Source organism: Cicer arietinum, chromosome 4 (genome assembly GCF_000331145.2).
Source record: "Cicer arietinum cultivar CDC Frontier isolate Library 1 chromosome 4, Cicar.CDCFrontier_v2.0, whole genome shotgun sequence".
Lineage (NCBI taxonomy): Eukaryota > Viridiplantae > Streptophyta > Magnoliopsida > Fabales > Fabaceae > Cicer > Cicer arietinum.
In genome coordinates, this window is record NC_021163.2 from 30,708,996 (window position 1) to 30,727,553 (window position 18,558).

At 29.1% G+C, this 18,558-nt stretch overlaps 1 protein-coding gene across 2 annotated transcripts; it reads left to right on the forward strand.

Annotated features, from left to right (window-relative positions):
• Positions 1–1,542: 1,542 nt before the first annotated feature.
• LOC101495433 (uncharacterized) lies at positions 1,543–13,043 on the forward strand. 2 transcript variants are annotated; one of them, XM_012720106.3, is made up of 14 exons: positions 1,543–1,895; positions 2,005–2,089; positions 2,753–2,855; positions 3,424–3,508; positions 3,845–3,931; positions 5,471–5,922; positions 8,448–8,529; positions 8,618–8,794; positions 8,881–8,934; positions 9,523–9,615; positions 9,708–9,776; positions 10,675–10,721; positions 11,127–11,837; positions 12,566–13,043. In XM_012720106.3, the coding sequence occupies exons 1-14, from the start codon at positions 1,773–1,775 to the stop codon at positions 12,948–12,950; spliced, it is 2,553 nt and encodes an 850-aa protein (XP_012575560.1). In that variant the 5' UTR covers positions 1,543–1,772; the 3' UTR covers positions 12,951–13,043. The 2 variants fall into 2 exon arrangements, with proteins under 2 accessions (XP_012575560.1, XP_012575561.1); XM_012720107.3 differs by having other exon boundaries at positions 12,572–13,043.
• The last annotated feature ends 5,515 nt before the right edge of the window (positions 13,044–18,558 follow it).

Genomic DNA, 18,558 nt, shown 5'->3' on the forward strand with positions numbered 1-18,558 from the left:
TACTTTTATTCATAAATAAAAGGAATTAATATACTCAACAACACATTTTGATTAGAAAACTACACTAAATATACTTAATTAAAAATTCATTTTCTACTGATGTTACAAATACTATACTAGGTTTTTCTGTATTTTAATTGGTTCTAACATAATCTTACATGTCCCACACTAATTCCCAAGAACTAAAATACCTGAAATCTAGTAAAACATATATACACGTAACCATAGTATATCTAAACATATAAACACACAAGTGAGAATTGGAGTGCGATGCAAACATAATAATTAGGAGAGAAAACAAATAGCATTTTAAGTCGAGATTTTGTAATAATTTCTAGTTTTACTTGTGTGTAATTTCAATTGTCATAATGTTTAGTTTTAAGTTTTAGATTGCTTGTATATTTGAGTTGTATATTGCTCCATGTTTATTAGTGCATTGTCTTGAACTTTTAATTGTTGGTCTCAACCTTGCTATTTATGTTTAGCTATAAATACTTTTGTTGTAGTTTATGTGAGAGAGCTAATGTATGAGTCCAGGTTCTTGAATGAACTAGTACTAGATTATTATTAATAATATCCTTACTCTTGTGGTGGTTTCTCACTAAATCTTATCATTTTTTTAAGAATGTAGTAATCGTTCATGATATTTTTCATCTAATTCTATTTATATGTTTGCTTACCCTTCTTAATTGTAGAACTTTCTTAATTTTCCTTCCACTTTTTTTACTAGTTTTCCAGAATTTTACAATAACCAAAAGATTTAGTATAAAAAAGATTGAAAAAAAGACTATAGTATTTAAGAAAATAATAAGATATTTGTAAAACATAGTCAAAACTACACTTTTGTCTTTTATCTTCTTTGGTTTTAACACTTATGTCCTTCATTTTTTTTTCTTTTTCATATACGTAATTTATATTTAAAAATGTGTACAAGGTAATTTTTTATTTATTAAAAAACACTTATATGTTTGTTACATGAGCATGTTATGAAGAGAATGTAGACAAAATTGCTTACTTAAAATTGCATTGAAAATTGTGAATAATATATATTTTGAGATAAATATTTTTTGTTAAAACGACATTCATCGTAAGACCGAAAGAGTAATTTATTTTGTTTTCCACGTATTTTAAATTATAATGTTGATTTTTTCATAAACAAATATAAACCCTAACAATCGTCATCTTCTTTCCTCTCCATCTTTAATCCACATATCAAATATTCAATTCACCAATCACACTTTCAAAATAATCATTTTCCAATAATCAATACATTCATTGCCAAAACATAAAAATCCCAAAATTAATTAAAACATAGACATAGAGATATTTCACTATTATCAAAACTACTTCTAAAGTTATCTATATGAATTATTTTGTTGTATTAATTGATAATATAAAACTTTTTACATTAATAATTAAAGAAATAATTTTTATTTTTAATTTTTCATTATTTTTAATTTAAACTAAAAACTTCAAATATCTTTTTATAAAGTAAAAATTTAAAATCTTAAATTTAGACATAATTAAACCCCGTCTCACGAGTGAGTACATACACTAGTTGCGTGAAAGAGTAATCCTAATTCCTAACTTCACACCACGGTGCCCCTCTCTCTCGCGCGCCACGGCCGCCCTCTCACCATAGGCCACTACACCCTCTCTCGGCTCGGCTTGCTCGGCTCTCCGTCTTCGTCTCGACTGCGAATCTCTGCTCTTCTCCCTCATCGCTTTGTCTCCGTCTCTCTCGTGCTATCTGCGAATTGCTGCTACGCAAGATGAGTTGTCCGTGTCCGTTACAACCTGCGATGCTTATGGGTTCACCTAGTTTTCCAAACGCCATTGCTTGGTCTGACGACAACCTCATTGCCGTTGCTGCCGGCCACCTCATTACCATTCTTGTAATCTTTCTTTCTTTCTCTCTCTCTCTCTCTCTCTCTTCTTTACTTCCGCACATATCATAAAATTAAATTTGTTTTATCTTAACTCTTTTTTCTTCTTATTTTTCAGAGACCTGACTTGCCTAATGGACCACGCGGCTTGATTAAAGTCTCCCCACGCGAGCCCCTTATATTAGGGTTTATAGAAAGAAAAGGTATTTTAATTTTTAACTAGTGTCAAATTCTGCCACGTGTCACCATAGTAAAGACTTGTTTTTCAGAATTGATAGTTAGGTAGATACACTAATAAAAATCTCAAGCAAGATTGCCTAGGTTCATGAAAAAATTGGCGGGAAATAATGGTATGAAATTCTGCCACCTGTCTTATGGAGATTTTTTTTAGAAATCGATAGATCATAGATGATAGATAACTAGATGATAAACTACTTAAGATTCTGTGCAACAATGCATAAATGAGGAGAAAAATGGAGGTGTAGAATTTCATCTTCACATCAGGAGAAGACTTTTCTTAAATAGATAGAAGATAGATAGATAAATAGATATCACAACTTCATTAGTCATTGTTGTATTTCTTCAAATTGCATAAACGCCAAGATCTTTTAATTTGTACTCTAGTATGATATGTTTGATGTGCGTTTGTTAATGAAGCTACACCGACATACATGAACTGTTTCACGAAGTATCTTTATGATAATAGGAGTGTGTGTGTGTTTTGTATTTGCTAAGCGAAATTTACGAGTCTTTGTTTTTATGTTGATTACAAATTCATATGTGGTAATGTTTAGTGAGACTTTGAGATTTTCACTTGCCATGGTGCTAAGCAGAGTGTTAACATGTTCGAATTGAGTTATGCACAGATTTACTCTCTGGGTGCCTCCTGCCTACGTCTTTGTATCGAGATGATAAGCCAGTTGTCCGATCAATATCCTGGTCTCCACTTGGCATGGCTGCCAACTCAGGGTACGAGTTATTATCTTTTCCTGAATTATGAGTCAATTTTTAGGGTGCATATTAAATTATTCGTACTAGACCAAGTGACATTTGAAATATAATCACTAGAGAAATTTGGGGCAGCTTCCACTTTAGAAAAGGGTGTAGATTCTCACCTTATAGATTTGAACATGTGTGCAAAAGATCTGTTGAAGTATAAGTTAGAAGGAGAGCAAGATATATTATTGGTCGAACCATTAAGAGAAATTTAGAGGTAAACAATCTATTTTTTGAACTTAAAATATATAGGGAATTATTATGGCGTAGGCTAATACTTTAGCCAATCCCATATAATGAGATAAAGTTTGATTGATGTTTGTTAAATTGCTAACACTATTCCAGATTGGGGTTGGTGGTTAGCTGAATTTTTTTTTTCAAAATGTTGACTCTAGGTTGTATATAGTTAAAACTGCAGATAATACTTTCTTGGAGTAATAGTATATTTTTGCTGGGGAGTCATAGTTTGTTCATATATTTGAAAAGTTAAAGTTTTTACTTTTTATGCATTTAAAAATTATTGAGATTTAATTTGCAATAGGTGTTTGTTAGCTGTTTGCACCTCTGAAGGACATGTGAAGGTTTATCGTCCACCTTTTTGTGATTTTTGTGCTGAATGGATTGAGGTATGTGCGATAGAAGTGGTTAATTTTGTGAAATTGGAATCAATGCTATCTGTTCTGGCTTATGATAGAGTATGGTGTTGAAACTATAAGCTATTGGAATCCAGAGGGGGACATACCAAGCTTCAAAACATGTTTGTGATTTTAAATAGGTTTAGTATGTAGCATATCTGGAGTAAAATTAGTAGGCAATGTGTAAAAAATGTCAGAAAGAAAGAATGTTATTTCGAACTCATCAGTAATTCCATTTATGGATTTGTACAATATGATAAATTTTAGAGTTTTAATATGTTTCCATACATTGTTGCAAGTATAATATCCTATTCCTATTCTGTCTAGGTTGTTGACATAACTGACAGGCTGCATGAATATTTCAAATGTACTGAGTTTCGAGGTACATGGAATCCTTCATTAGATTTTTCTGAAGTAAGTTATCTCATTCATCCATTTGCTTTATTGTTTTTCTTTTATAATTTTCCATGGGATGTGGTCCATTTGCTATGTTGCTTTGGATATGTGTGTGAACTAATGTTATGTTACTGATATTATATATGTAACTAATCTAATATACATGCATACAAGCAACAACTACAACCAACATATTTTCTCATTAGGTGGGGTGAGCTACATAGATCAAATGATGCCATATATTCATGAACCATGTCAATAGTTTAGTCTATGGTTAGTTTTAGACTTTTAGTCTTCCTTTCCCTATACTCATTTTTCTATCTTCCATTTGGTCTACCCTCATTACTAGTGCTTCTATGGATCGTGTCCACACATATCCAAACCACCTGAGAGATATTCTACCATATATTTTTACAATGGAAGCTACCCTAACTTTCTCTCTAATGATTTAATTCCCAAACCTATCTTGTTTTATCTGACCACTTATCCATCTTAAGTTATAACAATCTTACTTTACAATGTCGAGCTTTCTTGTTGGTTCTTTACTGTCCTACATTCGATCACATTACTGATCACTCTCAAAACCTTCTCCCATTTTGTTCACTTTGCATGGATCCTATGGCTGACAACTCCTTCTATCTCTATGTCATTTTTGTATGATAGATGTGATATACTTTTCAAACTTGTTGTCATACGGTTTACTCTCTAATTTCACCTGTAAGGTATAAGTTGTGTGGCTCGTACTAAACTTGCATTTCATATATTAATGTTTTCATTTTGTTAAATGAAACTATGAAAGTCGTGTGCTTCCAAGGTTATATTCATATCATAACTTTCCAACTAAGGTTATATATATCATGCATAAAAAGCACACACCATGATACTTATAGTTTTAAGAAAATCTTCTGCGACCTTATCTTGTGGACTCTCCTTGTGATCTACACTTGTTGGGACTCTTCTATATGGATATTTGATTGCTCAAATGTATGTCATACAAATTCATTTCTTTTCTAGAGCCTTTCACAGATCTTTCTAGGGACCTCACTGTATGCTTTTTCCAAATCAATAAAAACCATGTGCAAATCTTTTTGATTCCTCCAATATTTCTCTACAAGTCTTTGCAACAATTAGCAAGTATTTAACTTCCATAGTACATGTATACAAGCATCTGCAATGCGTGATATATTATTAAGTAATTAACTTTGGTGTGTATTTTTATATTTGTACAATGTTATTTACTTGGTCAAGAGATAAATTTGAGGATCAAAATGCTTGATCGAGCTCCTGGATAGAAATGGAAGAATAAAGATAAACGTGATGTAACATATCAATTGAAGTTAGGAATTAAAAAACCCTTTGTTATTTCTTATCTGTTTCATGAAAAGTAAAATGCAGTAATGCACCACTTTACGTGGTGTAAACTAAGTTTTACCTAGCTAATTTCACTTTAACAAGTATAGCATTGCTATCTTGCAAGTCATGGTTAAATTCTACATGAAACAATAATGTTTACGTTGCATCTAAGGTCACCATTATTCATGTTTATTTGATTTTTAGGTTCCCAGCATTAGACCGTGTCGGCTGAAAAATGCATCAGGTCAAGCAGATTCTATCACATCTAATGATGAATTATCGAAAAAAATGCCTGAGAACCAATTGATGCAATTGATAAGTGCTGACGAATATGCTTCTCGTAGTGCAATGCTATATTCACTTGTTGTTTCGTGGTCACCCTTGCTGCATGAAGCATCTGAATTTTGTCCTGATCCTAATACAAGTGCGTCTGTCAGTCTTCTTGCTGTCGGAGGGAAGTCTGGTAAAATTTATCTTTGGAGATTTCACCAACCAGATTGCTATACTATTGAGGAGAGAAAAGCCCCACCTGTTGTGAAGTTTGTTGGTTTTCTTCAGGCACACAATTCATGGATCACAACAATGAGTTGGCTATTGTTTGCTTTTGATTCTTCAAAACCTCAAATTATATTAGCCACTGGAAGCTCTGATGGGAGGTGAGTTGGGCATGCTTATGTAATTGTGCTATATTTGTATTCTAACTTCATTATTTTATTTTGCTTAGCTACCTTTTGAAGTTGTGTGCCATGATTTGTTATTTGTGCTTTATCTGTATCATAATAATGGGAATGCTCTCGATGATTTCAGATAGATTTATCAGATCAAAAGTCATCTGGTTTCTCAGTCTTATTTAGATAATATTACCTTTGGTGTTAGCAATGTTGATACCACAAGACATGGAAAAGTTGGTTTTAAAAATTGATATGTAGACTATAACTATATTCTGGTTTTTTAATATTAGTATTTGTAATGTTTTTCTTCTACATTGATTTCACGAACACGGATCTCATTTTCTCCTCAATTTGGAAAAAATGTCTTTTATTATTAATTTATAATCATAGAAATATCTTAGAACACCTTTCATTATTGTTATGATTTGTTCCTGATTTAGGATCGAGTCTATGTTTCTCTATAAATAGAGATTAATATTAAGTCTTTTGTAATCAAGTTAGCATAAAGTTATTATCAATAATATTCAAACCCTTATATTTTCTCTCCTACTTTTCTCTAAAATCCCACAACTTCAACACTTTTCTTTCCATTTGTTCATTATAACTGTGCTTGCTCATTATCTTAGTTGTTGAATGAAAATAGTTTTTCGTTCATTTTACTTTAATACTTCTTAAAAAATGAAGTGCCAGATATGTCCCTTCATATTAAAAGGCAGGAGTAGATTTAATAGAACACAAATAGAAATGGAAAATTATATTAGATTGAAATACTAAATGACAAAGGATGGAGAGAACAATGTCCTTGCAGAATGATAAAAGATAAATGACACTCTCAATGAAGAGAGCACCCGCTTTGAGCTGGATGTCATTCAGGCAACTTATGTTGGTATACTTTAGTGGTAAAAGCGAGGATTCGAGGAATGCTATGATAGATCTTTCTTATCGAAGTTGTTCAATAGAGTAAGAGTGTCGTGCACAAAGTACAAGAACCTTTCTTTATAAGGGTTTTAAAGAGATATGATTTTCTCATGTTCATTAAAAAAATTCTTAGATTTCATTTCATGAGGAATCTTTTGAGATTCAAGTTTATAGAAGTTTTTGTTAATGTACGTAGTGGGACTATGCATCACAGTGTTTTGAACTCCTAAGTGGACAACAATACATACTAGGTTGTTGAGACTTGAGCATATTCAGTTAGGACAAAACATATATTTTGCAAGGCATTCTGTGGTTATTATACTGTTCACATTGTTGTTCTGAAATTTCTAATAAAGATTATTATTGCATTGAGAATAGAACATCAACACACTTCTCTAAGAGCATTTCTTATGTTAGACAGGCAGTTGGAAGACTTGGTTTAGGGTTTTTAGGATGGAATAATGCTGTAAAATTAGGCAATTGAAGGCTGATTCTGGTAACAGTGGGTTGCAAGCAATGTGATGGAGCTCAAAAGAAAAAAGATGTTGATGTGCCGTTGTAGTCCATATATGTGATTTATGGAAGAAGTAGAGTTTTGATATAAATATTTTGTGACACTGTTTGGAAAAGGAAGCAGTCAATCATTTATGGACTATTTAAAAATGTACGAAAACTTGATCAGACAATTTATGATGAACCTGTGGAGGGAGATGACCAAGCAAGGTCATTGGAAGTTTTTGTTTTGAAAAACTTTAAAGTCAGACTTGATCTATTAGTGTCTCATAGGCAGTTAAAATTTAGGTACAAGGAAGTTATGATTTTATATGTGAGTGTTATGGTTACTTTTTGGTATTTGTAGGGTGTATGTTGTATATGAAGTTGGTTGCAGAATGTTTGTCAGTTTAGTAGGAGACACCTTGCTATGGGGAAATCCTATGTAGGTAGTGTTGTGCCCAGATCTGCTCTATAAATCAGATTAAATCAATGACTAATACCAGTATCCTGTGTGTATAATTATTATTAAAATTTAGAAGTAATGAGATAATACTTAGGCATGATGCTTACTGTTTGCATTAGACATTATACAATCAAGAAAAACAATCTTGCTAAGTATTTATTATCCTATAAAGAATGAGAACAAGATATTAAGCCTCGTTTACTTTGTGGAAAATATTGTGTGTTCATTTTCTAAAATGTTCGTTCATTTTACCTTGATGAAAGACTTTTGAAGTGAACCATTGTCATAGAGAAAAGATGAAATGTTAATTTATGAAGATGTATTTTTGCAAATAATGAAAGCAATTTTTTGACATTTTCATTGTTTCTAAAGAAATGTAGAGAATTGTTCACTTTAAAAGTCTATTACCTTCTTATTAACAAGTAACACTAACATAAATTTTAAAAAGAGAAAATAGGAAATGTTTTCATAAAGTAAATGGATCCTTATATATTGATTTAGGGTTTCTATTTGCTTATTATGCTAAAATATGAAGAACACTTAAAGTTTCTATTAACTTTGTATGATATTATCTCAGACTTTCAGTTTTCACCTATTACCTTATCTAACGCTGAATTATATATGTGCTTTGTAGTGTGAAGGTTTGGTTGGGTGATCACAACAAATTGCTAAAATCATCAGAAGTTGATCAAACTTCCTTCTTCTTATTGAAGGAGGTACATGCCACTTATTTTTTGCTTTTCTTTTCATTTCTATTCCTTCGTTGCGAATAATTCTTTTATGCAACTTTCAATTTCTAATTAGGTTATAACTGTCAATGCTGTCCCAGTTTCGGTACTTTCAGTAACTGTGCATTTTCAATACCCCTCCAAGATGCTTTTAGCCATTGGCAAAGGTTCTGGTTCGATTGAGATATGGCTATGCGACATATCTTCTCGGGAATTTGATAAGCTTGGCTCTTACGATGCACATTATTATGTTGTAAGTTTATTCCCTCCTTTTTTTGGAGTTAGTAGAAGACTTGAGGCTGTATTCCTCTAACGATTTCTGTATTTTTTATCCTTCAGGTTACAGGTTTAACTTGGGCATTTGGTGGAAGATATCTGTGCAGCTGTAGCCAGGTTTTATTTTCCCCCCTAATGATTTGGTCAATTTTCTATCGGATTATCAATGAATTTATAATTATATGCCAAAACTTTGTAATTATGCTGACATAAATACAATCCTTAGTCGATACCGAGTTTTCTATCTTCCACCAGTTGCATTCTTTATTTTCATTTCGCTAATTAAACTTGACTTCGTAACTGTCTTAATCAAGGATTACAGGTGGGTCCATTCAAATAACTGCTTGAATATTTGCAGCTTAGAGTGTCATTTGCAATGTTATTTTTTTAAGTTATATTGAACTCATCCTTTTAATTTTCTATGCATTCAAGCTTCCAAAAAATGATGAATCTGCTTAATCTTCTAGAACTAGAAAATCTGAGCTGCTTTCAGGACTGGTTTCCATAATGCGTAAATAAATTGTCTACAATGATTAATTTTTCTGTTTACCTTAACTGAAGAGTTCTAAAGAAAGATTAGCTAATAGGTTCAAATACTTCAAGCATAATGGTTGTGAATATGTCCATTAAAGTATCTTATAGCGCTTCCTACAAGTATTTGAAGATGTCTTTATGATTGATGAATGATTTCTCAAATGTTGGTAGGATAATTTATTGCGTGGCTGGATTTTGCACGAGCGCCGCCTAGATGAAAAAACCATATTTTCTGATATGCCCCGTAGTAATGACTCAACCTGCGTATGTTGTTACCATCCTTTTTAGTTTCTATCTTGTTTTTAGTTTGATATTTGTTTTTTCTACTAAATCAAATGTGCATTTTTTCCTTGCAGCCTTCAAGAGATGCATTTGACTCATGTTTTGGTTTCGCCGTGTCCCCTGGAAATCTTGTCGTTGCAACTGTATGATATTTCTTTTCCATTTCAGTCTTTGCATGTATGTTTTGATTTGGCAACACCCCAAATGTCGAGGAATCATCAGTGTTGCCCTAAATCACAAAAAAGTAGATGAAGTTAGTAATCATGATCTGGATGGTATATTGTATGATGTTTAGTTATCTAGTACTTACTGAGTACGAAGAGCAGTATTCATTTTGAACTGGACGTAGTTTTGCATTCATTTGGCCACAATATGACTAAACCATCTGTAATCAGTGGGGCAAATGCACAAAGAGGGAACCCTGACAGTGTTGTTTTTCTTTTTGGTTTGTAATCATACTTGAAGTGTTTTACTGAAGCCAAAAAGAGTCTTTGCCCACTTCGAACTAACCTCCTGTATCTACCAGGATCTAAATAGATACTTTCCAACAGTTCTATATACTCAAACCATATCAGTGTCATGTTGAGGTTTTAAGTATAAGAAGTTAAGAACCATAATATGATGGAATTTTAGTCTCTATTTTCCTTAATTTGTTGTGTGAACCACAAATATTTATTTCTTACAGTAACTTCCTATATCACACCTTTTTATCGGATAGTCTTCCCAATGATAATGTTGTTCATAGATGTTTGATTGTTACTCTACTATTTTATTCCTTTATTCTGGTTAGCTAATGTGTAGAAGAGGTAATCTTAGTAGTTCAGCATCAATTACTTGAGGTCAAGTGTCCAACAATTTATGTTAATCTCCAGCTTCAAACCTGTTTTTTTTTTTCTTTTCTCAAGGAAGAATATGTTGAATGGATTGATTCTGTGCACCTTTGGCTATCAGTTATTTAAACACATAATATTTTTTCCCCTTGCTTTTGATCTAAACATATTATTATGTTATTTCTGAGTTTTTTTTGCTTGTTTATTGCAGGTTCATTGCTTTGATGTGGATAAGCTGAATCGAATGTATGAAGCAAGGTATAAACATGATTTCTATATTTCATGGCTACAGATTTGTGTCCTTTCTTACGGGTTGATTTTTTTTTGGAGGAGAAGATGGGGGTTCAGGGATAAGTGGGTATTTTACCCGAATAACTAGAATTAGGAACCAATTGAATTGGAAATATAGTGCATATAAAAATTTCAACTCATATCACTCTAGCCCAAAGTAGCAAATAGAATGCCCAAAAATTTCACTCATATCACTCTATTGTATATTTACAATAGTTTATGTTGCCATATATAAGTATCTTGAAAGTTGAAACATAAAACAAAATTGGGAGTTTCATGTTTACACTTTAGCTAATCTTTTATTTTCTTTTCATCCCTTGTATTTTTTCTAAATAGAGATTTTGTGAATTCAAAATTGACAATTTTGGACAGGATTCTGAGGGCAGCTATTGAATACTTCTGGATTGGTGGGCTACAAGTGGATGGGCCGAAATCTCCTTTATCATGTTACATTGAAGAACTTCCCAGTTTTCCAGAGAAAGAATTAACTTATTGGGGTGCCAATATCATATGGTCTTTAAAACAGTACCAATGTCTTGATAAGCCTCTGGTTTTTTGGGATATAATTGCAGCATTATTGGCTTTCAAGGATAACAAGTCAAAATATGTAGAACATTTAATGATTAAATGGCTTTCGTTATCATTTCTGGGATCACATACAAATCTTCCTCCCGAAGAAGTGTTATCACGTGTCTTTTCAAGGTTGTCAGACATTCCTTCTCGAATGCTACACTTGCTCAATATAATATGTAGACGTGTAATGTTAGCACAGCTGGATGCTGATCAGATAACCAGAATAAACAGCAAAGTTAAAAACATGGAAGAGGTATGTCCTGTAATTGAAGAGCAAATGACTAAGTGGATAGAAATTCTTTTACACAGTGAAAGAGAGCTCCGTGAAAGGCTCATCGGCTTTACTTTCTCGGCTATCCAAACTAGTGTGTTCCATCTAGAAACTCCATCCCAACCTGGCCGTTGGTATCCTGTTGGATTAGCACAGATGGAACAATGGATTGCTTTAAATCAAGAACACATACGTGACCAGTTGAAGTTCATTGCATCAAAAGTTACTCAGGGGAAAAGGTACTGCTTCGGCTTGCTATTCCTTTTTCTTATTGCTTGTCATGAGAGGTACTGCTTTATTTATGCACAAACTTTTCTGTCCTGGAATTGAGGCTAACCATATGTCTCTGAGTAATATACATTAGTATTTAACCAAAAAAAAGGTGGAGAAAGACTATCTGATTGCATTGGAAATTGTATATAATTGCAATGCAATTCTTTTCCCCTTTTTTTGTAGAACTTGATGCAAACTGGAAAGTAATACGCAAAAATGAAAGAATTGCTTAATGGAAATGTGGAATATATTGTCATAATTGGTATAAATTATGACGAAACACAAATATGCTTTTTTTTAAAAAAATCCTTACGCATCAAACAGTGCATTACAGCTCAATGCAATTCATGAGGATACATTAGTTTCTTTCTGTTTCCAGTCATTAATTCATAACAAACAAATTAAGCATTTTGTTGTAACTAATGAAGCTAGAAAATATTTTTGGAAGAGGTTTTTTCACAATAAAATTTAGAAAGATTGCACAAACAAATTATTATACTTTTGTAACTTTTCCTTAATTTTGATTAGTAAATTCTTGTCAATAATTTTTTTTCTTCTTACATGTAGTACAAAGATGCTTACATGAATTTGCGGAGTAACAACTGTGAACTTGTTTCTATGCTTGTTGATAATGTCCTAAAAAGTTGCACATTTAGTTCATAAGCTTAATCACAATATTTTGTATTCTCTTAAGTAACAGGTCTGTGACCAGGAGATGTTCATCAGTGGAGTCATGCAGTTATTGTTCAGCGCCTGTTCCATTTGAATCCCCAGAGTTTGGTTTTTGTCAAAGTAAAAATTGCATTAGTGGTAATGTTAAAGGTCACAAGTTATTGAGATGTGCTGTTTGTATGGAGGTTTGCCCTAGTACCCCCCTATGGTTTTGTGTATGTTGCCACAGGTTTGTGTTTAGATTGCCGCCAGAACCACTTTTTAGAATGTCTTCATATTGTCTAGATTCAGACTCTTCAAATAGATCTTTGTCGCAAGCTGTATCCTCAAAACCGCTGTGTCCCTTTTGTGGGATACTGTTACAGCGAAAACAACCAGACTTTCTACTTTCTCCTACACCTGTATAAGAATATTGAACTATAAATTATGAAAATGTAAATTGTAATTTTAAGAGGTTTTGATGCTTTGTATCATGGCCTTCATCTGGAGTTATATTATCACTGAGAGGTTTCTTGTTTGAAACCACTATAAACTTATTGATCATCAATTTGATGCCTGGTGGAGGAGGGTTGAAATGAAAAAGGTAGGTTTCCAAATAGCTTTTTTACCTTTAAATATATGCAAGAGAAATCATATGGACTACCATTGCCTTCACTGTAAATACAAATATAATTTGTTAATCTTATGTAGTGTTTGGTTAAATTTTTATTTTAAGGGGAAGTGAAAAGGAAGGGAACAAACTTTATTGGATATTTTGTTTGGTAGAGAGAAGGGGAAATTTACCTTTTATACTTCCTCTTGTCTAAATTAAAACATCAAAATCAATAAACTCATTTATTGTTTCAATTTTTTGAATGACTTTCCATATACATTCGTATAGAAATTTGTGAGATATTAAATACATCTATTAAAATTAGTAATTTAAATAATAGACACAAAAGTTAAAACATTTTCTTATAAATGGTACCAAATATAGTTTCCAAAATTCTCTTATAATTAAGGACCAAAGGGTGGATGCCGGCTCAAGCCGTACCTTATAACTTTCTATGCTATATTTTATCCAAAGATAATATTTGCAAAATTTTATGAACCCCTCTTCGCTACCTAAAAAATTAAGAATTCCTCTCAATCTAAACTTTGTTAATCTGTATTACTGGATGATAGTAGAACACATGGAGTTTGTATATTCATCATACTTTAAATATAAGAAGAAAAAAAATTGATGTATTTGATAAAAAAAAACCTCATACGACTAAAGAGGGGCCAAAAAGCACATATAAAAATGCCAAAAAGCACAGATAAAAACTCAAACGGCAAATGATTAAAGAATTGGCTTCTACACAACGGTTTAATGGGTTTGTTGGTTGTTATACTAGATGACCACTAAGACCCTAGAAGTGAGTATAATAGAGTCCTAATTATTTTTCATAGATTTTTACGCAAGAGTTTATATTATAAAATATGACAAGCTTTGCTATTCAGATTAAATTAGATATACAGAAAATGATTTGCAATTGCAATCAACCAAGATAAACATTAGACACTTGATTAATGATTTGCAATTCATTAATTCTGACAATTGAAATAACATTTCAATTATGATTTAAACAATCAACTTGATTATTATCAACTAGATTGTGATGCGCATCTTGTGCGATGTATTTTGTATGTATATGTAATTTTTGTATTATGATTATATAATTACTTTTTGCTATAAAAATAAATAAAATGAAAATATAAATGTTTAGTATAATTAATAATATAATCAATTGTCAATAAATATGCCAATGTGAAATGAAAATAATTTTTTTTCTTCATAAACATCAATTATTTATATTCATAAAATGCGGTTTATGTTTAAATAGGAAGAGATTGAATATTATAATAATGCTTTTGTAAATACTATTAATTAATTTGTATGCTCAACATATAGCACACCGTCAATAACTATCAAAAAATCAAATTAATTATATAGATAATTTAAATTGTGAAAATAGAAATATGTTATAATATATTGCTTTTGAATAAGTGTATGATAATTCTTAACTAAATCCTACCCAATCACTTTTTTTAAAAAATTGTACTTTATTATTTTGTGTAAGAAAGGAAAAACAATCATAATATTATACATTAAGATCTTCATACAATGATATTCTATAAATTTGTAATGACTTTTAGAATTCATTTTTCTTAGAGATATAAGATTCCGTTGGCATTAAGGTTTTGTTGAAAGTTTATTAATTTTTTGTTAGTGCAATTTCAACGATACTTTTATTGCATTTATAGTTAGGGAATTGCAATGAATACATACTAGAGAATAACCCGCACGTTGCGCGGTAAAATTTAATATATTACTAAGCATAAAATAGTAATAATAATATGTAATTTAAAAGTAATGTTAATTTTGTTTTATAGTAGAATATACTCAAGTGTTTATGTACTTAAAGGTAAATATATTTTTAAATAATTATATATAAGCTAGGTTTGCTTTAGTACAAAAGAAGAAGTAAAACATTGTTGACTAAAACAATTCTTGCAAAATATATTTAAATGTGGAATTGGTTTATTCAAACTTTTTTTTATTTCATTGAAGTGGTTCTTCTAATAATATTGTGTGCTTTGTGATATATTATAACATTCATTCGTGAGTGATAGTTTGTTAAATCCAAAATATTAAAACAATTCATTCATGTGTGCTTTGGAATTTTAAAATAGTTATTTGACACAGTCAACAAACTTCAAGAGTAGTTGAAAAAAATTATAGGCAAGAAAAGTTTGTGAATGTTTAAGACATAAAAAGTTTATGAAATAGTTAAAAGTACTTTATTTTCAAATATTTAATATTATTCTTTTTTTTTGTTTCAATTATAATTTGTGTTTTTTTAATTATAAAAAGAAAAAATGTTATGGAAAACACATTCAACCTAGAAAAAAAAACTCATTTTATATGCAATAATATTGATATATGATCTTGAACAATAATTGACAATATAAAAACAATATATTTTTGAATAATTATATATAAGCTAGATTTGCTTTAGTACAAAAGAAAAAGTAAAATATTGTTGACTAATACAATTCTTGCAAAATATATTTAAATGTGGAATTGGTTTATTCAAACTTTTTTTTATTTCATTGAAGTGATTCTTCTAATAATATTGTATGCTTTGTGATATATTATAACATTCATTCGTGGGTGATAATTTGTTAAATCTAAAATATTGAAAAAATTCATTCGTGTCTGCTTTGAAATTTTAAAATAATAATTTGACACAGTCAAGAAACTTCAAGAGTGGTTGAAGAAAATTATAGGCAATAAAAGTCTATGAATGTTTAAGATATAGAAAGTTTCGAGTGAATAATGAAATAGTTAGAAGTACTTTATTTTTAAATATTTAATATTATTCTTTTTTTTTTGTTTCAATTATGATTTGTTTATTTTTAATTATAAAAAGAAAAAATGTTATGGGATACACATTCAACTTAGACAAATGAAAAGGTTTGTATTATATATTCAAGAAACAAAACATAATAGAATAGAAGATGAATTTAGAATGTGCGACATCAGAATTTTGGTGAGTTGACAAATATTGGAGGATGTGGCATAAATGAAGAACTTTGGAGGGTTCTGTTTTAATTATTATAATAGAAGTGGTTGAAAAATAGAATAGGTGTATGTAGTCGAACTTGCATTGTCATGATTTGAAGATATTGAATAATTTGTATTTTTTTATGGGTTATTGAAATGAAAATTTTGATAAGTAATTATAGCTTTTTAAATGTATTGATGGGTCATTAGTGATAAATTAAAGCTGAAATTATATAATGTATGAAATAATTGTACTTGGACAAATGAAAAGGTTTGTATTATATATTCAAGAAACAAAACATAATAGAATAGAAGATGAATTTCGAATGTGCCACATTAGAATTTTGGTGAGTTGGCAAATATTGGAGGATGTGGCATAGAGGAAGAACTTTGAAGGGTTCTGTTTTAATTATGATAATAGATAATAGATTCTCATTTAACCAGATAATAGATAATAGATTCTGCGCGGATATTAATTAATTAATTTTATAAATTTTATAAGTAATATTTTATGTATTATAAATATAGTTATCTTATAATATTTGTAATAATTGAATATGATTAAGAAAATTAAAATGAAGGAAAATCATGTTTATCACAATCATCTAATTTAATTTTTAAAATATTTTGTAAAATTCGTATGATAACTTATTATATAGGATAATTGTTTGACTCATTGTACTTTGATTATTAATTTATTTTTCAATATATAATGTATTGAATATATTTCATCAAGAGTGGGTAAAAAAAAAAGTTGTTATGGCATCGGAAGTCTATTTTAAATATATATAATAGATAATAGATTTTAATAATTGGAAATAATTTTTTTAATAATTTTTTATATATTCGTATTTTATGATTATTTTTAATGAATTTGTGTATTTTCTATCAAATAGAATATATATTTTTATTTTATAAAATATTACTACAAAAATGGATTGACTTAAATTGAAAGTAACTATAAATGGATTGACTTTAATAATTTAACATATAAAATCATTACTATGGAATAATATAATTGTTCATGAAAGGAGGATTAGATAATGAGTATTTATGTCAATTATGAGTAATTAGATATTTTTTCAATTGAATTTAATGATTAAAAATATAAATTATTACCATTGGTAAATGACTAATAATATTGTAAAATAATTTATAAATTTATTATAAAATAACTTATAAATAATTTGAATAATAATAACATAAATTATAAATTATTATCAAATTGTAAAGTAATTTATAAATTATAAATTTATTATAAATAATTGTAAAATAATTTTATAAGTTTTATAAGTAATATTTTATGTATTATAAATATAGCTATCCTATAATATTACTTTATTGATTCGTAATAATTGAATATGATTAGGAAAATTAAAATGAGGGAAAATCATGATTATCACGATTATTTATTTTAATTTTTAAAATATATTATAAAATTCGTATGATAACTTATTATATAGGATAATTGTTTGACCCATTGTACTTTGATTATCAATTTATTTTTCAACATAGTACTTGTATTCATTTGATGAAATAAAATGTAAAATACAAACCCAACAATAAGATGTAAAAATTTAAAAATATAATTGACTAATAATTGTAAAATAATTTATAAATTATAAATTTATTATAAATAATTGTAAAATAATTTATAAATTATAAATTTATTATAAATAATTGTAAAATAATTTTATAAGTTTTATAAGTGATATTTTATCTATTATAAATATAGTTATCTTATAATATTACTTTATTGATTTGTAATAATTGAATATGATTAAGAAAATTAAAATGAGGGAAAATCATGTTTATCACAATCATCTAATTTAATTTTTAAAATATTTTGTAAAATTGGTATGATAACTTATTATATATGATAATTGTTTGACTCATTTTACCTTTATTGTCAATTTATTTTTCAATATATAATGGTACTTGTATTTATTTGATGAAATAAAATGTAAAATACAAACCCAACAATAAGATGTAAAAATTTAAAAGTATAATTGACTATTTAATATTTTTTTATTTTAAAAAAAATGTTAATGTTAAATTATATTGTAGAACATATAATGATAATTTGTGTATTTTCTGTCAAGTAGAATATATATTTTTACTTTATAAAATATTACTAAAAAAAATATTGACATAAATTGAAAGTAACTATAAATGAATTGACATTAATGAGTAATTGAATTTTTAACATATAAAATCATTACTCCTCATAAAGAGTATTTATATCGATAATGAGTAATTAGGTGATTTTCTTCAATTGAATTTAATGACGAATAATATAAATTATTACTATTGGTAAATGACTAATAGTATTAAAAAATAATTTATAAATTTATTATAAAATAACTTATAAAATAATTTGATAATAATATAAATTATAAATTATTATCAAATTGTAAAATAATTTA

Bases quoted from the DNA above. Each gene is read 5' to 3' on its own strand.
- LOC101495433 (XM_012720106.3), top strand. From the start codon at position 1,773: ATGAGTTGTCCGTGTCCGTTACAACCTGCGATGCTTATGGGTTCACCT. The intron at 9,777-10,674 runs GTATGATATTTC...TGTTTATTGCAG, and splicing joins GAAATCTTGTCGTTGCAACT to GTTCATTGCTTTGATGTGGA. The intron at 11,838-12,565 runs GTACTGCTTCGG...TATTCTCTTAAG, and splicing joins AAAGTTACTCAGGGGAAAAG to TAACAGGTCTGTGACCAGGA.